This window comes from Anolis sagrei, chromosome 1 (genome assembly GCF_037176765.1).
Source record: "Anolis sagrei isolate rAnoSag1 chromosome 1, rAnoSag1.mat, whole genome shotgun sequence".
NCBI lineage: Eukaryota > Metazoa > Chordata > Lepidosauria > Squamata > Dactyloidae > Anolis > Anolis sagrei.
In genome coordinates this window covers 147619869-147646503 of record NC_090021.1, presented here as the reverse complement: position 1 = coordinate 147646503, position 26635 = coordinate 147619869, and the positions used below count along the sequence as shown (strand labels likewise).

Below are 26635 nucleotides of genomic sequence, written 5' to 3'. Positions count from 1 at the left end.
ACCCCTCTATTCTGCTTTGGTTAGACCACATCTGGAATATTGTGTCCAGTTCTGGGCACCACAATTCAAGAGAGATATTGACAAGCTGGAATGTGTCCAGAGGAGGGCGACTAAAATGATCAAGGGTCTAGAGAACAAGCCCTATGAGGAGCAGCTTGGGGAGCTGGGCATGTTTAGCCTGAAGAAGAGAAGGCTGAGAGGAGATATGATAGCCATGTATAAATATGTGAGAGGAAGCCACAGGGAGGAGGGAGCAAGCTTGTTTTCTGCTTCCTTGGAGACTAGGACGCGGAACAATGGCTTCAAACTACAAGAGAGGAGATTCCATCTGAACATTAGGAAGAACTTCCTGACTGTGAGAGCCATTCAGCAGTGGAACTCTCTGCCCCGGAGTGTGGTGGAGGCTCCTTCTTTGGAAGCTTTTAAGCAGAGGCTGGATGGCCATTTGTCAGGGGTGATTTGAATGCAATTTTCCTGCTTCTTGGCAGGGGGTTGGACTGGATGGCCCATGAGGTCTCTTCCAACTCTTTGATTCTATGATTCTAGGGGAAGGTAGAGGCTGGGGAGGAAGTATAGCTACTAGCTAGCAAGCTATGGGAATTTGGAAAATCTAAGTTTGAATAACTTTAATAGAGGAAGTTTATAGTGTTAAGAAATGCACATAAGCAGAACTTAGCTCCAATGAACACATCTTATCTATCTTTCCTGCAAATGCCACACCACACAGATGAGAAGCCGAGGGGAGTATATATAAGACTAAATTTCCAGAAAGCCATGTGATTTGGCTTTCTTCTTCTGATTGGCTGACAAGAAAAAACAGCATACAGCTGCCCTTGTCAATCATGTTAGCCCCGTCCCATCTGAGCCCTAGCCACCGTCCCTTCCAACCCTAGACAATCACGGGCAATGGGGCGATGGAGTATATTAATTGAAAAAAAAAGCTCCAAAACAACAAATCTTTTACGAATCACTTTTACTAATCACTCAAGTTTTGGAGGCTTGTGTTTTGATTTGTAAATGCTTCAGAGGGGTCCTTTCTGATTAGTAATTCCTATTTCCAAATCATCTGAATCTCCAATTTCTGAAATGGGGTTTCGAAGCTTTGCACAGCCTTAATGAGTTACAAATGTACATACAAGGAATTGGATCTGTTTAACCATTTCACAATCGTCTGTCTGACTGAACTTTCCCAGGAAATACCTACGTTAAGGCATTGCTGCTGCTCAGGCAGATGTCAAGAGGGTGAGTATGCTCTATTAGAATAGAATAAAATAGAATAGAAAAGCTAAGCTTTATTGGCATTGTACTATTATCCTCAGCAGACATCACAAAACAACACACCCATCCCTGCACACCTCATTTGTTAATTGAGTTTTCCCTTGAGAAAGTGTGACCTTTGAAAAAGCACAATGGTATGTTGAACCATTGTTGTAAGCAAGCGTGGGCTAGTTGCACAGAATAATTTGTACAGTGAATGTCCTTGGTGAATAAGATAGCAGAAGAAGTATAAAGTTGGACGCATAGCAGGCTCGAGCTTTCTCAACGAGGCAGAGCACAAACATCAAAGGGCATTGGGGGTGTCGTAAACCCAATTGAAGGGGTAAGATCCAGGTCTTCCCTAGAGGTGCCAGGGGCTGGCTGGAAGGTGAATCTCTGCAGAAGAGTTGTAAAGAACAGGAAAAGCTCCATTTTGGCAAGAGTCTCGCCTGCACACTGCCTCCGACCTGTAAGCAACAACCACAAATTAGCAGCAATATAAAAATCAACTTTTGAGACTTCCAATAATCCATGAAATGAAGGAAATTTGTTTTAGGATTAAAAACTATATCTTGTATGAAGCAAAATAGAACTCTTGGAAGAGGAAAAGAGGCAGTATGCATCTATGGAAATACACACTTAGGGCGGTTCTATTTTAAAAACACAAATGTTCCCTGGTTCTAATATACACCCAAGAAGTGTAGGCTTTCTGGGGCGGGTGTCCAAATGCTCTCCCAAAACCTTCCAGGAGGATACGGTGAATCCATTTTTCTGTGGGATGCCATCTGGGAGCTCCTGCTTTTAAAGCGCTGTCTGGATTTGTCTCTTCCTATTTTAGGTATGCATTTTCTTAGGTGGTAGACCTTTGTACTCCACCTGTGGTCCTCTAGATGTTTTGGACTTCAGTTGCCATAACTCCTAACAACCGGTAAGCTGGCTGTGATTTCTGGGAGCTGAAGTCCAAAACACTTGGAGGAGTACAGTTGTCTTAGACTGTGCTTCTTGGGTAGTAGATCTTTTTACTCCACCTGGGTGTCCCCCCCTTGATTTCCATTTTCCCCAACTTATATTTTATGTTTAATTTCTATTTTTCTACTACTTAAGAAGTTTAGGGAAACTTCTTCTTTCTTCTAGTCAGGTTATAGCTACACCATTTTTTTAAAAAAAAATCCTGTTATTTTCCCCATGTTTCCCATCTGGACTTTTCCTGAATCCCCTGGAAATATTTGGTGGCAAAATACATTTTCAAAAACTATTTTGGTAGGGTGATGCAGAGGAGTTATCCTCTCCAAGGTCCTCTAGGGATAAAGCCCCCTAATCCCCAAAAGTTGTCTGAATGTGCCATTTGAATCTTTTACATATTTTTTTCAAATATTATTCAAGTAGAATATTTCAGAAAATGGATTGAAGAATGGAATTGTGATCTAATTCGTATGGCATATTTTTTTGTATGGAACAGTAATTCTAACTTGTGCTCAGTGATAATGATATTTGATTTCCTTTCCATGAAATTCCTACAGTTTATCACAATTTCCCATTGTTCTCTTGTATCTCCCCACATATTTCCAGAGTTGCAAGTGCCATCTATATTAACTGGCAAAGCTGTCATATTTTTTATAACATGGTAATGTTTGGTTGCCCATTAGAATGAATCCCACCTCATCGCCCTGAGGAAAAATCTTTCCTTGTGCACCTGCTGTGAACGAAGTGGCCTGGGCATCCCATTGCAGAACTGAATGAGTGGTCTAGGGAGGGAAACAATTCCCTACAGAAGGTCCCCTGGAACAGTTTGTACACTAAATCAACATGAATGAATTGAGTCCATTCTGGACACATAAAAGGTACTACCTGCAGAGAAAGGCATGAAGGCGTCTCTCTTAACAAAGTTTCCTTCAGAATCGAGAAAATGCTCAGGATAGAATTTAAGTGGTTTCTCCCATTGAGAATCATCGTGGAGCACAGAGGACAGTAATGGAATGATTTGGGTTCCCTGTAAGGTCAAAGCTATTGGTTAGTTTAATACAATTACATACAAGGCTCTGCTGTAATCCTTAAAATCTAAAATTGGCTTCACATATACAGAGGTAAATGTCTCAGTACAAAAGAAATAAGATCTGAGTTTGCTAGAGTATCTTGCAACTAGAAGATCTTCAAGACAATATAAAACAAATTAGATTGAGTTATATTTTCCTGGTAGAATCTGGTGCTTCTTATCAGTCTTGTGCACGGATTTGTTTTGGTTAAGCTGATCCGGCTTGTTTGGCTTGTTCAGTTGGCTGTAATGGCAAGGGCTCAGACGCCACTTTTTCCCCGTCCGGAATGGGTCCCATGGCAGCTGGTCACAGCACCACATGGTGTGCTAAGAGGGTGCCGCATGCTGTTCACACAGGTTTTCCCTGTGAACTCTGCCTGTTGAGCTAATCAGAATAGAATAATGCCATAATATATATTATATTATTATCCATTGCTCTCAGTTGCGTCCTGGCTCTAGAGAGGTGCTTCAGTCTGATTGCTGTGCTGCTTACTCTCAGCTTTATTTTTTGGTTTGGCGTGGTTGGTCTCTCGCTAGCACTGAATCTTTTCAATTTTCCTTTATTTTCTTGATTCTTTTTATTTGATGGGATTGACTGGATGTTGGGAACGTGGGAGACAAGTGGGTGGGGTGTGTGCACGTGTTCGAGGACTTGGGTGAAAGAAAGAGCATCTCTCTTTGCTCTTGTGTGTGCTTTTAAAAAGAAATATTTGAGTGGCTCTGAGAGCCTTGAGGCACCCTTTAGCTTCTTTTCCTCCTCCTCCCCTCATATCCTTCAGAAAATACTTTTAAATGATAATAATGATTAATAATAGTTATTAATAATCACAGCAAACAAACAGAAAAACCTCATTCTCAGAAAACTACTACCAATAATTTTATTCCTTTACAAGCAAGTTCTCTCTGTTTATATTTCTCACTGTGCTCTGCCTTCTGAATTTCAAATAAGAATAAGAATACGAATAATTATTAGTAAATATCCTTTGGCTGTTGTCAGTAGTAAGAACTACAAAACGTAGTTTTGGGCTTCAATCTGTGGAGAAACTTTGCCAGACCCCATTGTTGTTGTTGTTTTTTTTAAAAAAAAACCCAAGAAATGCAAGCGCTTTGGAAGAAGTTGCTTTCTGTTGTTTTTTATTAGTAAAGAATAAAGTATAATAGTTGGGCAATGGGCTGTGTAATGTGGAAATGCATCTGACATTTTGCAGGAAGCCCTGGTGCTGCTCCTGGAGAAGTTACAGGGCAGGGCCAGCAAGAGATACCTTTTAGGGAATTTTTTAAAAAGGAGATCTTATTTCTAAACAGAAAAGAAATTCCTAAAATTCCTAAAAATTAGGGGATGGCCCAAACTTTATGGAACTTGGTGGGCTAACAGTGGTTGATGTGTTCTCCAAGTGTGGTCATTTTAATTCCGATAGCCCAAAAACGACAAGACAGAAAGCCCGGGAAGCCCCCAATTGTTGCCAATGAGCCAGATCTAGCCACGCTTTTCTGCTGCAGACTGAAAACAGCAATTAGGCTACTCACCCATTTTTAGGAGGCACACGAAAACAGACCCATGGGTCTCCCAGAACTCAGCCAGCAGAAACAGATTGAGGTTCAGCCAAAATGCACAAGTCTACTTATTTACCGTCTTTCATAGCATAATAGTTGCCACCGAATAATAGTTGCACCACCATGTTTCGGGTGCTAAAAATTATATTTTTGTTTTCCTTGCATAATACTTGCATCCTCATTTGGGGCTGATTTTTCTCTCCTTCCGTCACTCTCAGAAGACAAGGTAGTTTTAAAACTGTAAAATTTAGGTCTCTGAAGCTCCACTCTTCTCTTTTTCCTCCTCCTTTCTTCATCAGGGGTTTTATGGCAATTTACAAAATCTGGAATGGAGTTTTTTAGAGATCAGAGGAAGAAGGGATAATTGGAGTGCCAGAGACCTCCATTACAGATTTTAAAAACTGCCTTAAGGCTCCAGGGCCTATCTACACAGTACCTAAAACAGGGGATTTTCTGGGGTGGGGGCAGTAAATCTGCACTAATTTGCTGCAACAGATTAAAAACGGGGTAAAGAAGGACTCCTTTTATCCTAATTCCTGCCAGAAAATGCACATATTCATATCACTGTATATCCCTGCAAACATGAAAACATATGATTTCCTTCCCTCACCATTGTGGAGACTGCTCCAGCACATGTCCATTTTTAAAAGCCCAAAACAGCTGATCAGATTGGGCTGTGAAACGGACACATAGCTGATTTAAAGGAAGCATGAATAGAGAGCAAGTAGAACTCTCTGAAACTCTTTATTTTAAGCTTTATGATATTAAACAGAGCTTGAATAAACAATTAGGGGAAGAGAGAAATGGAGTGATTTTAAAAAAAGGATGTCCCTGTCTGTCCTCCATCTTGACCCGATACAGAAGATGCCTGTGAGGATGGCAGGGGACCCAATCCTGGGACTGACAGGCCTGTGTGGGGACCTTCAGTCAGTCCCTGGGATTTTTAATCCCATTTTAAAACCAGATTTTCATGCTGTCTGGAAGCACCCTCAGAGGAAGGAGAAATGAGATAAGAGAACTCCATTTTGTGGTTTTTAAACTCCCTTGCCTTAAAAGAAAAGAGGAAGGGAGGGAAAATCAGTCCAATTTGCTCTGCAGTAAAATAAGCAAACAAACAAACACATACAGAGGGAGATTTTTCCTAGTGTAATAGTCCCTTCTTAATAAAAAAAAGGGGTGAAAGTATGACTACTATGCAACGAAACATGATATGCTGCTTGAACATATAACGTATTGTTAGAAACAAAGCACTGGCTAAAAATGCAAAAGAATCAGTCTAAGTAATCCAATCACCTTTGGAATGAAGTAACCTTTAAGAGTAATATCCTGAGTAGTTGCACGTGGCACATTGGTTGGGATAATATTAGTAAATCTTTGAACTTCATGAATTACTGCATCTGTGTATGGCATCTTTTTTCGGTGTTCGGCTCGTGGCTGAGCAGACCCAACAGTGACCGCAATTTCTTCTTGGACTTTACCTAGAAAACAGAACAATTTTTTCTAGCAGGATCATAAAGGTTTACATTGCATCAACATTTATTTATTTATTTATTTATTTACAGCATTTATATTCCGCCCTTCTCACCCCGCAGGGGACTCAGGGCGGATTACAGTGTACACAAATATGGCAAACATTCAATGCCACTTTTTGACATACAATATATACAGACATAGACAGAGGCTGTTTAACTTTTTTTGGCCGCCAGGGGAGCTGTCGCTTTCATCGTCTATCTGCGACACTGATGAAGTACTTCTGCATTCCCTGCATGCTTTTTGCTGGAGTGCTTGCTGGAGTCTTTTTTTATGGCCTCATAAATCAGTTAATTTAGCCTCCCCATACTTTAAGGTGGTACCTAATTTTCCTACTTGACAGATGCAACTGTCTTTCGGGTTGCAAAGGTTGACAACAGGCTACACAATGGTTGGAAACCCACTCCAACCCGGGCTGGCTTTGAACTCATGACCTTTTGGTCAGAGTGATCTTAATGCAGCTGACACTCAGCCAGCTACACCACAATCCCAGTTGCTCTGCTGTACATTTATGGGGAGGGACCTTTGTTATGAAGCCCACTGGTCCAACAAAAATGGCATATACAACGACATTCATAAATCTGGCTCCATCCAAAGCATGAGCAGAAACTGCACTCTCCTTTTCCCTGTCTCCTCTTGTATTGCAGTAATTGCCAACTCTATCTACATTTCCTCAAATTAACTTTAGTTGTCCTAATTCCTACGCAGAATGGAAATAAAGATGTACTGGAATAATGTCAATGAAGGGAACTCACGCTGAACTTCTGGGTGCTTCATCATGAGCAAAAGGGCCCAGCGCAAGGTGGTGGAAGTAGTCTCCATGCCAGCAGCAAATAAATTGCCCACAAGACTTCTTAGATTTTCGTTATGGAAATATCCATTAACATTGTTGCTCTTCTCCTATGTTGAAAAAAGAAACAATGGCTTAAAACAAAATGAGTAACAATCTTCCATGTGCATATGTCAAAAGAAATAATGAGAAACAGTAGGAAGCATGACATTCACGGAGATAGAAAAAATGGAGACCTTGGATAGATTGCATTATATATTTGTTGTTTTATATTAATTTATTATACAGCGTGGGCCAAAAGTCACAAAGGGGTTTCAATATTTAATAACTCCTTTATCTGGACATTAAGTCTAGTTGAGTCTGACTCTGGGACGTGGTACTAATATCTATTTCTAAGCAAAGAGCCAGCATTGTCTGTAGACATCTCCTAGGTCAGGTGGCCGGCATAACTACATGGAGCCCCATTACCTTCCTGCCAGAGTGGTACCTATTGATCTATTCACATTTGCATGCTTTTGACTGTTAGGTTGGCAAAAGCTGGAGATAATGAAAGGAGCTCACCCTGCTCCATGGATTCAAACCGCTGATGTTTCAATCAGCAACTTCTGCAGCTCAGTGGTTGAACCCGTTGCATCACCGTGACCCACACAATTTATTTATATCCCGCCCTATCTCCGTGAAGGGACTCAGGGTGGTTTACAAACAAAAGTAACAAAGCTGCATGCATTCATTGCCCAAACAAACAAACAACAACAAGTTAACTGGAACTGCCGTGGCCTGAGGAAAGTGATGTTGGGACCCTCCTAGGCCCATTGGTGCCAGTAAGGCCTTCGGAGAGTGATGTTGGGGCCCTCCTAGGCCTGTTGGTGCCGGTGAGGCCTGAGGAGAGTGATGTTGGTATAAAATTGCAGCAACAGCAGGTGACGCACAATACTTTGGGAGATATGATGTCCATGGAGAATGAGATCAAGCAGGAGGAGGGTGAAGAAATTCCTCTGAAAAGGACAAAAGCTAGTGTCGTAAGGTCTGTGAAGTGCAGGTGACCAGAAATACAAGACAAACTGAAGCAGCTAAAGAAGAAGCATGCTGAGCTGGTCGGCATTCTCAAAAGGATGGAGTAAAGCGGCAAAGGTCTCAAAGAATCCTACCTCAAGCTTAAATATCACATGCAAGTATCAGAAGAGAAGCTTTCTGATAAAAGCAGAGTTTAAAACCCTTAAAAAATCCTGAGAGAGAGCTTCCACTTACAGCTGGAGAATATGTTTCCATCTGTGGAGAAATGGATGAAGATGGTTTCTATGAAGGGGAGTTGATGGATGGCAGGATAGGGGCGATACCTTCCAGTCAGGTAGATGTAGTTTTGGGCAATGATTTAATAAGTTTTCTTCCTTTAGGGGCAAATGACATTTCTTATCATTGCTACCATGAAATCGGTTGCCCAAACCGAAATGCTAGCATTAAAGAAGGGAATGACAACACTGACGAAAACGTGTGTGTTAACCTTTTATCTGAGGGATTTGGAGCCAAAATGTCTGATGATCAGACAAATGGAGACTCTGTGGATTCTGTTCCAGTTTTCATCCCATCCATTCTACTGAAGACCCCTCGTTCTTTATTGCAACCAGGCCCCGGGGAGAGTGATGTTTATTGTCTGCAACCAGGCCCCGAGGAGAGTGATGTTGGTATAAAATTGCAGCAACAGCAGGTGACGCACAATACTTTGGGAGATAAGATGTCCACGGAGAATGAGATCGGGCAGGTGGAAGGTGAGGAAATTCCTCCTAAATGGAAAAAAAATCTAGTGTCGTAGGGTCTGTGAAGTACAGCTATCCAGAAATACAGGACAAGCTGAAGCAGCTAAAGAAGAAGCATGCCGAGCTGGTAGGCGTTCTCAAGAGGGTGGAGGAAAGAGGCAAAAGTCTCGAAGAATCCTTCCACGTACTTAAATATCACATGCGAGTATTAGAAGAGAAGCTTTCTGATAAAGACAAAGAGTGTAAAACCCTTGAACATGAACAGAGGAAAAACAAAAATAGGTGTTGTCAACATCTGGAAGCACAGCTCAAAGAAGTAATCAAGGAAAATGTCAAAATTCCCATCTCCATAACAAAAATGAATTGGCAGAGAAAATTGAAAATGAAAATACTGAGATCAATATAAAACTAATGCAGGCAACTGATGCTTGTAATTCTGCTGATCAGCTGACTCAGGGACTTGAAGTGTAGAATTTAGAACAAATAATTAGCAATTCGAAAGAGATCGTGGAAAGACGGCAACAGTTAGAATCTGAACATGAGCAAGCCCTATTCGTGCTGCAGAAGAAAGAAGAAGAAAAACAACAGATGCAGCAAATCCAGTCAAAAACAAAAAATGAAAATGAAGGATCAGTAAAGGAACTTGAAGCTCGAAGGAAAGAATGAGAAAACCAAGATAATAATCAAACTGAATGCTTTAACCTTCTGGCTCAAGGAATTGTGCAATTACAGGAGAAGAAATCAGAAACCTTGGAATTGGGGTCATTGCACTTTTGATGGCCCTAATAAAAATCCTGAGGCAGCGCTTCCACTTACAGCCGCAGAATATGTTTATTTGGATTTTGATTTTGCAGTGGTTGCACACTGCGTATGTTGGATCCTCCAGCAGCACCTGGAAATGGAAACAGTGGACGCAGGCCTTCCAGGCACTTGGGGTGCAGCCTCATCACCTGCAGGTCCTTCATCCCACCCACTGCCAGCTGTGAATGCACACCCACATGAAGGAAAGTTTTCTTGGGATGCCACCTCACAGTCCCCATCAGACTCCTCTTCCAAATCCTCCATAACTCCTCAGTTGTCTCAAGAGACAAATCCTGCTCTTCCTCCTTTTTTGTACTAATGGAACTGACTCCAACAAGTTGCACCCATGCCTCAACTGCAGCAGCAGCAAAAGGAGGAACAGATTCAGAAGCAGCAGCAGCAGCAGCACCAAGAGAAATAATACCTCTCCCTCTCCATCTCCCTTTGAAAGCCTGCTGGCCACTGGAGTTAGACCCCTGCCTCATTATTATGTATATAAAATATGTGTAGATAAAATATAAATGCTGGATGTTTAATTGCTGTTAAATTGCATGTAATTTTTTCCCCAAAAATGTTTTTGAAAAGCTGATGCTTTCATGACTTTCAGCTCACCCTGTATATTTAAACCATTTTGTTTCACTGTAAATAAATGTAATTGGTTATGCTAATCAGAGTAGAGTTGCCTTGAGTTACATAAATCTGAGAAACAGAGGTGAAAACAAGAGAAAAAGCATGAATCAAGAAGGTCCTTCTGTCTCTAATTGATCTGTATACAGATTTTCATGTTTCTTCAGTTCTAATAATGTCATCATTTCACATCTAACTATAAGGATACATTTCTGCGGCATTGCACGCTCCCCATGAAGCATGGAATAGTTTTGTGGGGCTCTTAGATTGTTGAGTACATACCTCATCAGATGCCCCCCCCCCTCATGTCGTCTTGCTTTTAGCGAGGGAGCCAGCTGAGCAATAAAGCTTCCTCACATGGGTTGAAGAAAGAGGTCAGACAGACAGTGCGGGGCATGGAATGGTGGCTTCTCCACGTCCCCTGCCAGGAGCCCATGGATTCACCCCGATATGGGGTGAATCCATGGGTCTTGGTGATAATAAGTGGGATGAGGTTGAGCACTGAGGAGGAAGGAGGTGAATACCAATCCTTGAAGTGTTTCAAAACGTACATGCACACATGCATATCCTGTTAACAGGGTGCAATCTTTAATATTCTATACTTTTGTGATCAATATGAATTTGCTGAAAATCCTTACTGTTAACAGATATAATAATATTTAGAAAATGCTGAGATTGTTTATATGAAAATGTCAGCATCCCTCCCCTTGAAAAGACTTCCTTACCTCTTGCTGCCGGATAAGAAAGGTATCAATTAAGCTCCGCTGGTCATTTTCATCCAGCTCTTTGAGGTGTTTTATGAATGTAGTATTTATGAATGAAAAAAACTCATTTCTGTTATCAAGGCAAGTTTTCCGACCACCAGAAAGGAAACCAATAGCAGGAAACATATTATAGAACTGAAACATGACAAAGAAAAAGAAAATTTGCTGAAAAAAAGATATTCTTTCAGACAAATATTTTTAAATACTTGCAATATATAGTAAAATCTTAAGGAACTCAAATTCTCAAACATCTGATAAGCAACAGTTCAAAACAGAATATGTGGACTATCTGTTATGATAATCTGAGATATATGGCAGTGTAGAAGGGGCTTGAGTCTGAGTTGGAATTGCAGAGCAATAAAGAGATTATGGTGATCCCAGCAGCTATTAAATAGGAGACACTACTACCTGGTGCCTTGAGCAGGCTTCCTATAAATCTCCCAATGGCTTCAAACTACAAGAGAGGAGATTCCATCTGAACATGAGGAAGAACTTCCTGACTGTGAGAGCTGTTCAGCAGTGGAATTCTCTGCCCTGGAGTGTGGTGGAGGCTCCTTCTTTGGAAGCTTTTAAACAGAGGTTGGATGGCCATCTTTTGGGGGTGCTTTGAATGCAATATTCCTGCTTCTTGGCGGGGGGTTGGACTGGATGGCCCATGAGGTCTCTTCCAACTCTTTGATTCTATGAGATCCCTGGCAGCTTGGTTGCTTACAATCTGTCCTATGCTCCCATCAGCAAATGCAAGAGCTACTGAGTGTTTAATGCAGTCCAGGTCAGTCAAGTTATCCAGATGGATAAGGGGAGAGGCAAGAGGGTAATTCAGAATTCTTATAGTAAGTCAGTAGTCTAAATAATAAAGCCAACAAGGAGAAAAATAGATTAACAAATCCTAGCCAGTCCAGGGCCAAGGAAACATGAATACTCACTACCTCTGAGGATGCTTGCCATAGATGCAGGCGAAACGTCAGGAGAGAATGTCTCTAGAACATGGCCATATAGCCCGAAAAAACCTACAACAACCCAGTGATTCCGACCGTGAAAGCCTTCGACAATACATTGAACCTGAATACTGTCAGTCATCATAATAAAATTCTTGTAAGCAACAAAGCCATCAGGGAGATGCTGGGAGCTTTATAGACATCTATCTCAAACCATCAGATGCCTAATTAGTCAGCATCTCCTATGTAATAGTCACGTATTATTGTTTCTAGTCTCTATCACTCTGCAAATGATGGTAATGTAACCTATGCATCTTCCACCTCCTGCTGGGGAGTAGGGACGCACTTTGCTTGAAACCCAGCCTCTGTCATCAAAAGGTGTGGATTCCTGGCAATCCGACTCTGTCTGAATCTTCCTACTGCAAAGGGTGTTGTGACAATGTATTGTCGAAGGCTTTCATGGCTGGAATCACTGGGTTGTTGTAGGTTTTTTTTCGGGCTATATGGCCATGTTCTAGAGGCATTCTCTCCTGACGTTTCGCCTGCATTTATGGCAAGCATCCTCAGAGGTAGTGAGGTCACTATCTCTGAGGATGCTTGCCATAGATGCAGGCGAAACGTCAGGAGAGAATGCCTCTAGAACATGGCCATATAGCCCGAAAAAACCTACAACCCCGTGTTGTGACAGATGCATCAATAATCTGAGTAATATGATCATGACTCTGGGCATCAGTTCCAAGTGAATGTCCCAGATAGTCTTCAATGGACATTATGCCAAACTAAACTAACCACTGCCAGAGTCCAGAAACACTGTCAGATCAAGCAGTACTCTCAGACCTAAAGCTTTCAGGATAAGAAGAACCCCTGCCAGAATTGGTTGAATCCATTTTTGAACTGGGACACTATTCAAAGCTACTGAATTGTCATCGAAATTTTCCAGTAATCTTTCTCAGGCCCTTCATATAAATGTTGAGCAAGATGGGGAACACAACAGTGAGAGTCACAATATGCCAAAGAAGCAGAAGCATTGAGCAGTGACCCCCAAGCATAGCATTCTGGATACAAGCTCAGAAAATATCAAATCCAATGCAAAGAACCAAGCATCCAGACAGTTCAGCTACATATTATGACATGACAGGCCAATAGGCCCTCTGGCATATGTGAATTTGATCCTGTGACACATGGGAAAATTATTTAGTTCCTCAACTTTTCAGAATTACAAAGCCACATGAAATGCTCACTTCCAGCCCACGTTATCTAGATTGGCAATACTTTTGGGGGTGAAAGAAAGCTATTACCAGGACTGAAGGGCTTCCAAAAAGCCGGACATTTTCATTAATTAACTTCAGTAATCTTTGAAATGTAGGATCTTCATATTCGTATCGCCTGCCAAGTAGTATGGATACTATAATGTTGGCAACAGCTGCATTCATGATTGTAGTTGTCTCGAATGGTTTCCCTAGACAGCAAATATAAAATTTGAACAAAATGTTTAGAGAAAAAGAGATTATACAAGAATATCAACTATAAATTTCCTTTTCATAGATTTAAAACCCCTAAGTCAGCTTTCCCTGTATATGCTGTGTTCATTTTAGAAACGGAGTCTAGGTATTTATATATTTAGGATTATTTTAGCAAGGAACTATTACAGTGGATTGGGCCAGATTAATCTGTCCAAATCTCCAACACGTCTGGAAGCTCTACAGCTCTTTTGATGCAGGTTAACAGCTGGATGTAACAGATATGCTGAGTATCTGACCCACAGGTCCAAAACTGAGGCTGGATCTACACTGCCATAAAATCCAGTTTATGGATTTAAAATACCTGAGTCCCCCACTTCAATGCAGTTATCTGCATTTTGAACCTGGATTATATGGCAGTGTAGATCCAGCCTGAGTGTAGAGTCCATTTTATTCTGGCTGTGCAGACACAGTCTAGACTCAACTTTTCCAGGACAGTCTTTGGAATGTTGTTCCAGGCTGGATCGACACTGTCCTAAATGTCAGGATCTGATCCCAGATTATTTGCTTTGAACTGGATTATCTGAGTCTGCACTGACACATAATCTGGGATAAGCAGATAATCTGGGATCAGATCCTGTGATATAGAGCAGTGTAAACAGAGGTGGCCCTAGGTAATTTTCAACAGTAAGCAAACAGTATTTTGGTGCCCCCCCCCCCACCCGGCCCAACCAATCACTGATATATATTTTCTGTTCGTTGTGGGAGTTCTGTGTGCCATATTTGGTTCAATTCCATCATTGGTGGAGTTCAGAATGCTCTTTGATTATAGGGGAACTATACATCCCAGTAACTACAACTCACATATGTCAAGGTCTATTTTCCCCCAAGAGCGCCTCAAGAGTGCCCCTGGGCAAAATCAACTATACTGCGAATGCTTACTTTGCGTAATGGGTTGAGCCGCCCCTGAGTGTAAATCCAGCCCCAGGGGCTTAGGAAATGCAATACCACATTTTCAGCACTTTTAAGATCCCTTAGGGTAGATATACTCCAGACAAAGGTTCCCAAATGAAGGTCTGCGGGCAGGATGCAACTTGCCAAGGTCATTTATCTGGGCACTGCCCTAAACTTTAAATATATGACCTCATCAGATGGGGTTTGCTTTGATGGCATATGCCAGTTCAGCCATAGTTTACCCATTGAGCCCTCTGGCTCCCATCCCATGACACAGAGGAAATTCTGGCAGGGCTCCATTGGCAAACTAGAGGAATGGATGTATGCCACCACCACCGCAACACAGGAAGCAATGAGGCAAAGCTGCACGGTCGATGCTTTCCTCAGTGGATCACCATGCTGGTAAGCTGGGCGATGTGGGGCATGGGGTAATGGGTTCCCCACGCCCCCCAATGGGCATCACTGGATTCGCCATGACCTGTGGTGATTTTGGCAGCCTGTATAATGAGATTCCCTAGGGTCACCCTAAGTCTGAAATTACTTGAAGATACACAGCAACAATGTTCTTTCATTTTTTTACACTACAAATAAGACATGTACAGTGCTCATATAAATTTATTCATTTTTGTTTAAACTATAGCCTGGCCTCCAAAAAGTCTGAGGGACGGTGAACTGGACCTCAGCTTAAAATGTTTGAGCACCCCTGCTCTACAGCATCAAAAGAAAAAACCAATTAACCTTCATAAGATTCCAGTTTCTTTGTCAGGACTCTGCACTCTTCAATAATTTTGTCCTCTATGGTTCTCTTGCCCATTCCGTAATCCCGAAGTGTGGATAAGGTGAACCTCCGCATCACTTTCCAGTTCTCACCATGAGCAAAAATAATACCTGGGGGGAAAAGAAAATCAAAGTTCAATAATTGGTCTGCTTGCATTTATTCAGTATTATAATGAGCTGAATATGTGACATTGATTTTCAAAATTGCTTTCCCATTTATAAATTGTTGTGAAGATCTGTAAAACAAAGCTTGTTTTTACTCTTACCTTTTAATGTACTTGTCTCAATGGAAAGAAGGGATGAGCAACATAATTTGGTTGTTTATATTCATTAAATTTACAATCAAAAGCAATCAAAATCAATAGGGGATCTCCAAACTGACATGTGATAAGAATTTTTGTTTTTGTGTTTGTATGGAGTTGGAGAAGGGAAAGTGTAGCTTTGTAGACCTGAAAACAATAGTTATGCCTTAACATAAGCAAGGAGGACAACTGTAGTGATCATTAAGAATCCAATTTTATCATATCGAATCCAATTTTACCATTGCGATAGTTCTACTATTTTAAGGGTTTTCTACTTTTATGTCTTATTTATACATGGTTGATGTTACTTTATGTCATATTTATATTGATTTTAGGATGTGGTTTTAATGATTTTATAGAGTCCATTGGGAAAAGGTGGGGTAGAAATGTCAGAATAAATAAATAAATCTGGTTTGAACTAGATTATATGACTCTACACTGCCATATAATCCAGTTCAAAGCAGATAATTTGGATTTTACATGGCAGTGTAGAAAGGGCCTCACTTCCTGTTGTTTTACCCCCATTTTTAATTGTGAATTGTTTGTAAGTCGCATGTTTGTAACTCAGGGGACTGCCTGTATTGCTGTTGACCAGGGGTCCTCAAACTAAGGCCCAGGGGGCGGATACGGCCCTCCAAGGTCATTTACCCGGCCCTTGCTCAGGGTCTATGCAAGTCTGAAATGATTTGAAGGCACACAACGACAACAACAATCCTATCTCATCAGCCAAAAGCAGGTCCACACTTCCCATTGAAATACTAACAAGTTTATATTTGTTAACATTATTTTTCATTTTAATTATTGTATTGTTGTTAAGTGTTTTTGCACTACAAATAAGATATATGCAGTGTGCATAGGAATTCATTCATATTTTTTTCCAATTATAATCCGACCCTCCAATAGTTTGAGGAACTGTGACCTGACCCTCTGTTTAAAAAGTTTGAGGACCCCTGCTCAAACTTTTTAAACATTACAATTTTGTAAGGGTTGAGCACATCATTGTTGAGAAAACATTTCAGTTGCACAGGACATTTAAAACACAATGCATTGCTAGCATATTGCAGGCAACCCAAAACATTTGCAAACAACCCAAAAATTCTTTCTTTCCAAGCCTTTCTTCTGTCAAGTTTTTTCTAAAAAAAACCCCAAACCTTAGCATCTCAGGGAACATTCTTCCTCCCAGTAAATATGTTCATTACCACAAACTGTGAATGAAAATAAATTCCTCTTTGCAGCATCACTATCTGTGTAGAATAACCCATTATCCTGCATTACAAAGCATATGAAAAAGAATGGCAAACATGGGAGGACCTATGACCCTGAGAAAAGGAATGCCTTGCATCTTTCATGAATCCAAGTTTCCAGGGATGGATGAATTGCATTGGAAGGCATTGAAGGACCTTACAAACATAATCTCAAAGCCACTGTCAATAATCTCTAAAATTCTTGAGAATGGGAAAGGTTCCAGATTGCAGGAGGGCAAATATTACCTTCATTTCCAGAAAAGGCAAATAAGAGGATCTAAGCTAATGTGCTTGATGTTGATAGCAGAAAAGATTCCGAATAATCTCATTGAACTGTCAGTCTGTGCAGGATTGTTGTGGTGTCTAAGGATGTTATCATAAAGGCCCATGGATTTGTCCAGCATCAAGGTCAATCCATTGGTTCCCGGCAAGGCATGGAGAAACCACTGCTCCATGCCCCACATCACCTGCCTTACCTTCGTCCTCATTCTCTGGAGGGAGGCGTCACTGCCCGCTTCCCCCCTTGAAGGGAAGGCAACATGGGAAGGTTCCCGTGTTGCTGCAGCAGCGAGGGCTGCTTCACCTCCGTTTTCACCACGAAGCTTGGCTGGAAGTCCCATTATGTTGTGTGAAGGGCTCCATGCTGAAAAGGGAGGTGAAGCAGCATATGATGGGCAAATCTGCCTATTTGATGAGGTCGTTAGCATCAGTGTGGTTTTATCAAAAACATAATGTTAAACATCTCTCTTTTAATGATAGAAATACAAGTTTGATAAATTCGGAGAATTTCCCGAATGCTGTACAACTTGATCTCAGTAAAACTTTTTGAATGGACTCTCCCATTATAGTCTTGCTGGTGAAATGTGGACTAGGCTGTTATATGGATCTGTAACTGGCTGATCCATCAAATTCAAAGAGTTCTCAGGTATGGTCGCTCATCACCTTGGAGAGAAGTGACTAATGGACTCAGAAGATGCGGAGGGAGAATTCCTGCTTTAACCAGGGCAAAGCAAAACCCTAAGGGACACAAGCCAAGGGGCAAATAACTACACAGAAAACAATTCACCTTTTGGTCTCTCCTTCAGATAATACAGGAAATGAGGAGTTCTTTCTGGTGGAAAATTTGTTCTGCTATGCCAAAACTATCACTACAATGTACGCAATCACAACCCCCCCCCCCCTCAAAGTCACAAGAACTATATAAAACAAAATACTTCACCAAAGCCCTTTGCAAATTCTTCAAACAATGGGATGACGGGCCTCTCAGCAAATGCGTCCGCCTGGTTCACCAGAGCCTCTTTCACCATTTCATACCCAGTCAACACTACCATTTTCTGGAATCCCATCTGGATCCTGAAGATGGGACCATAAATTTTTGACAACTGGAATGAAATATATGTTCAAAGTTGACATTCAGATCTGTATCGTGGTTCTATGGATTTTTTTTATTTCTTTAAGACATTTTTATCTTTTGTAAAAAACAGCAGCAATCCTTATTCCATATACTTAGTCCTGGAATATCACTGTTCATTAGAGTTATACATCTAGAAAATTTCCAGAGAACTTTAAGACATGATTTAAAAAGGACATGGAAAGAGCTGGAGTAGTAAGACTACAGACCCTTCCACACAGCCATATAACCCAGAATATCAAGGCAGATAATCCACAAGATCTGCTTTGAACTGGATTATCTGAGTCCACACTCATTCTACAAAGAATAACAATTGCATAGCATTATATAAACACTGCGAAAATAACGTGGGACACAAGCTTTTAGCATTGCCAGGTGTAAATATTTTAGGATTTGTTCTCACGTGGCTCAAAAAAGCTATAACTTGGTGGACTTTGTCCTTCTACAGAAAGAAGAGAAAATATTACCTTCAGCATTGTTCTGTGAGGCCTCTCCTGATCTATTATGTGGAGATTTCCAATGATTGGTAAAGGCTTTGGACCCGGTGGAAGATTTTGGGAACTGTTATTCCAGAAATAGCCCATTTTTAAAACCAGTAAAATTATAAGGGTAATTAGGAAAAATATTGTAATCGGATGTATCCAATCCATTTCTCCAGGAAGCAGTTTTCTGCAGCACCTGCAATGAAGGTTGCAGTATGATTTCAGCAACAACAACTGAAATAGGATATCCTTATATTTTGTACAAATGCACTAGACCAGGTGATAGGTTGTTTCTGGCAAATCATTTACTTGCTTTGTTTGTCAGGTTGAACAAACTATGTCCCACTTCCCTACCCCCAAATGTTGTTTTTCCTCTCCAGCTATTGAATATTACTGTTGGGTTACTCTTTACTTTATGTAATAGTTACGCAAAATAAAACTTGTGCAAATGAGTTCAAGATCTTATAACCATTGACCTGGGAATGAGCAGAAATCATCTCAGGCTTCTTCTACACTGTCCTTATATTCCAGGATCTGATACCAGGTTATCTGCTTTGAACTGGATTATATGAGTCTCCACTGCCAGATAATCTGGGATAAACAGATCATCTGGGATCAGATCCTGGGATATAGAGCAGTGTAGAAGGTGCATTGGAACTACTAGCAATGTCTTTCAGAAGTCCTGGAAAACAGCAGAAATCCAAACAGCCTAGAGGAGGTCAGATGTTCCCATCTTCCAAAAACAAACCATGCACAATGAACCTTATCAAGTAAGATTTGGGCCCCTTCTACACTGCCATATAATCCAGATTACTCCACATTATCTGCTTTGAACTAGATTATCTGAGTCTACACTGTCATATAACACAGTTCAGATTTCATATGGCAGTGTAGGAGGGTCTTTGGGCGAGACGGGGGTCCACAAACTTTTTAAACAGAGGGCCAGGTCATAGTCCCTCAAACTGTTGGAGGGGCCGGATTGTAAAAAAATTTGAATGAATTCCTATCCACACTGCACATATCTTTTTTGTAGTGCAAAAAGCACTTTAGAACAATACAATAATTAAAATGAAGAACAATTTTAATAAATATAAACTTATTAGCATTTCATTGGAAAGCTTGAGCCTGCTTTTGGCTGATGAGATAGGATTGTTGTTGTTGTGTGCTTTCAAGTCGTTTCAGACTTAGGTTGACCCTGAGCGAGGGCTGGGTAAATGACCTTGGAGGGCCGTATTTGGCCCCCGGGCCGTTGTTTGAGGACCTCTGGGCTAGACAATGCTACAGTTAGGTGGATTTATAATTGCTTGACTGGTCAAAACAAATTGTGTTCACCAATGGCTCCTCTTCAGCCTGTCTCGTGGGGTACTGTTGTCGAATTTAGAGCTAGGATGGCAGCTAAAGAGAATCCATACCTGGTGAGCCATATACTAAAATACAGATAGGTCACGACAGAGAAATCAATTCATCCAGCTGAAGACAAGCCACAAAGGTTAATTCAATTTGGTCCAAAGGGATGCATGTACAGCAATTTTGCTTCAAAATGTACAAGCATAAACATACTGAGAAATATGGGATTTATTTTTCTGATACTGCTTCAAACTTCCCGCCTCCTCCCATGCAGGCTAAATCTTATTCAGACAGGCTTTTGAAGATGAAGGGTTTTAAGATCATGTCAGGGGCTGCTGTGGGTTTATATGTCTTTATGGATTTAATCTGAATTGTTTTCAATACTAATGATGTTTACTGCTGTTTTAATATTTGCATATTTGAAGTTGCATGCTGATGTTTTTATTTTTTTATTAGAATTTTATTAATTTTATATAGATTACAATGAAAGAGTGAGAACAATAAAGTATAAGAAAGTGAGGAAATGAAGGGGGAAAAAAGAAAAAAGAAGAAGCAAAAAGTATGCTAAAATCCCAAATAACCCCTAAAAAATAAAAAAATAAAAAATAACTACAAAAATACACAAAACACACAAAAAAGAGAAAAGAAAAACAAAAAAAATGACTTCCGTTCCATCTTCTTGGATCATATCTTCTTATTATTCAAAAATATAAAATAAGTTCAAAACGAAATTGTCTCTCTTGTTTCTTATTTTCCCAATTTGTCCAGATATTCATGGAGATTATCCCAATTCGTTCTTCTTAGTATCATACCTGTATTTTTCTTTAACAAAAAAGTCAATTCATCCATGTCCTATCTCATCCCGTATTTTCTTCTTTGTGAATTGGACTCGGTATATTTGATCCACCTCTTGCTCAAGCTCATCCTCCTCCACCTCCAAGACCCTGGCCAGAAGATTTAACACTGTTGACCTTATGTCTTCCTTTGAATCTTCTTGCATATTTCTTAGCCTTAATTGATAATCCATTTGTTTTTGTAGTAATTTTTCTTGTTCTAATTCCATTCTTTCTTTTTGTTTCTCCAGTGACTTAATTTTCTTCATAATTTTCGCCTGTGTCTCATCTGTTTCAATTTTTCCCGCTTTTAAAACTTCCACCTCGCCTGCCAGATTGTTTAGTTCTTTCTTCAACTCTCCAAACTCTTCCTTCATTTCTTTTTTCACATCTTTAAGATCCTTATCTAATTTCTTGTAATGTTCTTCTTGTTTTTTGTAGTATTCTTCTTGTTTGTCTGTCATATCCTTCTTTATGGCATCTTGTTTTTCAGAAAGCTTCTTAATCTCCTTTAGAATATTCTCCATATTCACCCCTCTATCTAATGATCCTCTTCTCAGCTGATTTTAAATGCCTCTAATTAATTGTATTAATTTTATTATCGTCTGCTTCTCGGCCTGGTCTTATTTTGTGTCTGCTTCTCGTCCTCGTCTGCTGCCCGTCTACTTCTCCTCCTCGTCCGTCGATCGTCTACTTCTCCTCCTCGTCTGTCGCCCGTCTGCTTCTCTTCCTCATCTTTATTCTTTTAAATTCCTCCTTTATTGCCTTCAGAGAATGATCTGTGTCTTAATTATTAGGCCTCTTCCTGCCTCCGTTTGCCTCTTCTGCCCTTCTTTGCTTTGCTATCTTCTTCACTTCTGCCCTTGTGCTCTTATGCTCTTCTCTGCCCTTTAAAACCTTTTTGGACCTTTGGACTACCACTCCCAGCCTGCACTGCTCTCTTCTTCCTGTGTTGTTCCACAGCAGCCTTCCATTTCGTCAGTTCCTATCTTGCTTTTCTTCAATTGTTTATAAAGAAGGCCAGCATAGACCAAACAACAATGGAGCCAAGGTAGTTTCTCCTCACACTGTAAGCTAATTCAATTTCTTGTAGTGCCCATTAAAGTCTCTAATTTAGATAGCAGTGCGGGGATGTAGCCTAATGTTTAGAGGAGAGTACAAGGGTCCCGATATTTATAAAGTTCTATTTTCTTTGATACTTTTAAAAATACTTATACCAAATCCTTTAGACTTTAAAGTTCATCCAATTTAAAATCAACTTATAAAAACACTCTTCTTATTATAGATTCTCTCCTTTACTATCTTCTTCTTTTCTCCTTATAAAAGTACTTGATTTAATCCCTCTTTGCCTAGATTCCGAGGGGAAGGTCCCTCCCCCTCTTATATTACCTTGAAGATGAAATTTCTTCTTTCAGGAACACAGTCCCTTTAGCCCCCTAACGTGGTGGTTCATTCTTCTTTAGAATTCTTATCTTAAAAATGGGGTGGAGGCGGTTGGACAAGCTCAGCCGAGCCTGATCCTGTAGAGCAGCCCGCTCCCCTTTTGGTGCTCTCAGATCCTTCGATTCCCCCTTAATAGGGGGGCCTTGGGGTCTTCAAAGCACCCAGGGGATTTACGATCACCTTCGCCTTCGATCCGGTCAAAGGTGGGGAGCTATAGCTCGACCTCGCCACTCAAAACAGGTCCTCCCTAAGAGAGCTTTCCCTCAGCGAGGCTTCCCCGTTGCCATTCCCACCGGAAGTCCCATGCTGATGTTTTTATATTAAGACACTTTGAGTCTCCTTTGAGAGGGATAAAGTGGGGTATAAATAAATATAATAATATAATAAATGGGAGGGGGGGTTATTACCGTGGTCTGATAGCAGTACCACAGGGTTTTCTCCTGGGTCCAGCATTTTTCTCAGTGTCTTGAATGGCCAAATAAGGCAAATTTGGAGATAATAGCAAAATCAGAGGAGAAGCCTTTCACAGCCTCACTAAACTACAAACCTCAGAATTCTGCAGAAGGCAGAAACTGGATTTTAAGTGGATTTATTCTCTCATGTGATGGATTGATAAAACTCCAAAAGACAAGATGAAAATCTAAAATAATAAAAAGACACGTTTATTTGCTACCTACCTCTTTGAATAGCTCAAAGTAGTACACAACACAGTCTTTATTTTTCAAAATGATCTTAACAGATTGGAGAGCTGAGCAAAAACGAACACAATTGATTTCAACAGGGAGTAATATAAGGTACATGTGTAGGCAAAATAAAATGAAGCTGCAGGGAGGAAAAAGCTGCCTTTGGTTGCTGCTCCTTTGGGCCACACTTTCTTTATCAGTGGACTCTGCTCTTGGCAGGACTGAGGCCATGACTCAGCAGGGAGTGTGTCCCATTCTGCGTGGCTGCCTTGCTTCCTGCCTGGGACATGAAAGGAGAACTGCAGAGGGGGTGGATCTGCCACTGAAGAGCGACACCAAAGTAGGTTTGCACTTTGGGGATGTGCCCAGCAGAGGCAAAGTTCATCACCTACTTTAGCACTGGAAAATGCATATCCAGGCAATGCTGAGTACATAGTCTAGTATATTTGTCCTCTAGCAGCTAGCACATGAGAGACCAGCCCAGCTGGCAACATGTCTCATCTAACCATATTATATGAGTGCCCATTCACACCTGTTTTGGTAACACCTTTGTCCATAATATGTGTACACCCTAGAATAGGCACGGAATATTGTGCCTGCCACCATGCCAATGAACTGAATCTTGTTTTTTTAAACTACAAGTACGTCGTTCTTATCCAAATGGAGGACAATGACTTCGAGCAGGTGCTGCATTTATCCAGGGAAGTTGTGTGCCATGCCGCCTACATCATCAACCCTCTAAAGTGATCCTGTCCAGATGGGACATACCAAAATCCCAGGTCCAGCCTGAGTAGATTCCATTTTGCTCGACATGAGGCTGTGTCAAATTCTACATACATTATTCAAAGATCTCAAGAAGCATGTCAGCTGCTCACCATCTTGACTCCTAATGTAAGTCCAGAAAGCCATAGGCTGTCAGTGCCCCATCCTCTGAATAGCAGAGCTGAACATCTGAAATAGCTACACAATCTTCTTGGTTGAAATTAAGGACAAGCAGTATTAGAAAATGACTGTTTGGATCTAGGAAGGAGTTCACTAAGGGTGCTCCCAGACAGCACCAAAATCTGTGCTAAAGTGGATTAAGAGACTCACTTTGGCGCTGATTCCCCCCCCCCCCCCCCAAACAAAAAAAAAAAACCCGGGCTTTGGCTGTATATCTAGATGACAACCTGGTAAATGATGGGATGGCATCCAGCCACCCCAAAGTCTCCAAAAGCAAGCCTTATTTTTTTTAAAAAATAAAGCTTACTCATTACAGTAGCCCTTTAGTTCTACTGGTGCGTCAAACTGTTACTTATTGAGGCCCCTTCCATATTGCTATATAATTCAGATTATCAAATCAGATAATCCACATTATTGTCTTTGAACTGGATTATATGAGTCTATACTACCATATAATCCAATTAACAGCAGATAATCTGGATTTTATATGACATTGTAGAAGGAGCCTGAGGGAGCATCAAGACAGCCACTTTATTGTGGAAACTTCCTCTAGCAAACCCAAATTAATCTGCCACAAATCCAGGAGTTTTCTGATCTTTTCTTTGTATTGTACTGTTTCCATGATTACTGTAGCATTCCCCTTGTCCGCTGGGAGAATGATGATATCTGGATCTAAGTTGAGGTCTCTGATGGCTTGTCTTTCCTTCCTTGTTATGTTGCTGGGGGAAGTTTTGCCTTTCTCGGGACCCTTGCTGTTTCCCCTCTTACTTCTTCCAGTTCTTCCTTGGGGAGATGGTAAATAAACTCCTGGATCCCACTATATATAGAAAACTTAAACAAGACCCAACTTCCAAAATAACCAGAAAAAAACAACATTCTGATCAAGAACTCCTCAATCAACTCTGACATATGCAAACAACTATGGAAATCAGAAGCCCTCCCACCTAGGCTTTATGGACTCCCAAAGATCCATAAGGATTCCACCCCATTCAGACCCATCGTGAGTGCCATTGGATCCCCCATGTACGACTTAGGAAAAGTTTTGGCTGCACGGTTACAAACTGATATTGGGCCCACTATGCACTACATCCAGGACTCAGCCCACTTCATAGAAAAAATCAGCAGCCTCAAGCTAAATACCAAAGACAAACTGATCAGCTTCGATGTGGTGTCTCTATTTACCATGGTCCCGGTAGCAGACACCATCGCACTAATCAATCAGAAGTTCCCAGAAGACACCACAGCTCTGTTTCACCATTGCTTCACCACCAGCTACTTTCAGTGGGACAATGAATTCTATGAACAGAAAGATGGAGTAGGTATGGGGAGCCCTCTCAGCCCGGTCATAGCTAATTTCTACATGGAACACTTTGAAAAACAAGCCCTGGAAACAGCAACAAAAAAGCCCACGATATGGTTCAGATATGTGGATGACACCTTCACCATTTGGAGCCATGGAGAAGAAGAACTCAACAGGTTCCTGGACCATCTTAACAGCATCCACACAAACATCCAAATCACCATGGAAAAAGAAAATGAAGGAAAACTGCCTTTTCTAGATGTCCTAGTCATCCACAAACCAGACCAACAATTGGATCACACTGTTTACAGAAAACTTACACACACAGATAGATACTTATATAAAACCATCCGACCATCACCCAAGTCAAAAAAAGAAGCACCATTAAAGCCCTGTCAGACTGTACAAAAAGAATCTGCGAACCTCTCCTCCTCCAAGATGAACTGAACCACCTAAACTGGGCTCTACAGGCCAATGGAGACTCCACCTCAGACATCAGAAGAGCTGCAAGACCGAGAACAAGCCACAAGAGTCAAGACAAAGATCCACCCAGAGGAAAAGTGTTCTTGCCATACATCAAGGGAACCACTGACCACATAGGGAAGCTGATGAAGAAACACAACATACAAACTATCTACAGACCCACTAAGAAAATCCAACAAATGCTACATTCAGCAAATGACAAGAGGGATCCTCTCACTTCTGCAGGAGTCTACCGAATACCATGCAGCTGTGGACAAGTCTACATAGGGACCACCAAACGCAGCGCCCAGACACGAATCAAGGAACATGAAAGGCACTGCAGACTACTCCAACCAGAGAAGTCAGCCATAGCAGAGCACCTGATGAATCAACCTGGACACAGCATGTTATTTGAGAACACAAAAATGCTGGTCCACTTCAACAACCACCATGTCAGACTACACAGAGAAGCCATTGAAATCCATAAGCATGTGGACAATTTCAACAGAAAGGAGGAAACCATGAAAATGAACAAAATCTGGCTATTAAATCTGGTATTAAATCTGGTATTAAATCTGGTATTAAAAAGGTCTAAAATTATAACAGCAAAACAATACCCAAACACAGGGCAACAACAGAGAGGAAACAATCAGGGACAGCTAATCACCTCTCAACAAAAGATTCCCCCAGGCACTGACAAGCCACACCAAAAAACTGCCAGGGCATCAAATACTAATCAAAGTGGCCAGATGAAACATTCACACCTACCTCAAGCAGACAAGAGTTCTTTGTCCCACCCTGGTCATTCCACAGATATATAAACCCATTTTTCTACTTCCAACAGACCTCACAACCTCTGAGGATGCTTGCCATAGATGCAGGTGAAACGTGGGGAGAGAATGCTTCTATAACATGGCCATATAGCCTGAAAAACCTACAACAACCCAG

General features: G+C 41.0%; 1 protein-coding gene across 1 annotated transcript; it reads right to left on the bottom strand.

Moving 5' to 3' along the window:
- Positions 1–1272: 1272 nt before the first annotated feature.
- On the bottom strand, positions 1273–18921 carry LOC132781393 (cytochrome P450 2K6-like). Its single transcript, XM_060785614.2, has 9 exons — positions 18663–18921; positions 18004–18166; positions 15200–15349; positions 13346–13506; positions 11071–11244; positions 7129–7273; positions 6137–6321; positions 3106–3247; positions 1273–1724 (listed from the first exon to the last, which is right to left on the bottom strand). Exons 1-9 carry the CDS (start codon positions 18843–18845, stop codon positions 1540–1542), a joined length of 1488 nt encoding a protein of 495 aa, XP_060641597.2. The 5' UTR covers positions 18846–18921; the 3' UTR covers positions 1273–1539.
- Between the last annotated feature and the right edge of the window lie 7714 nt (positions 18922–26635).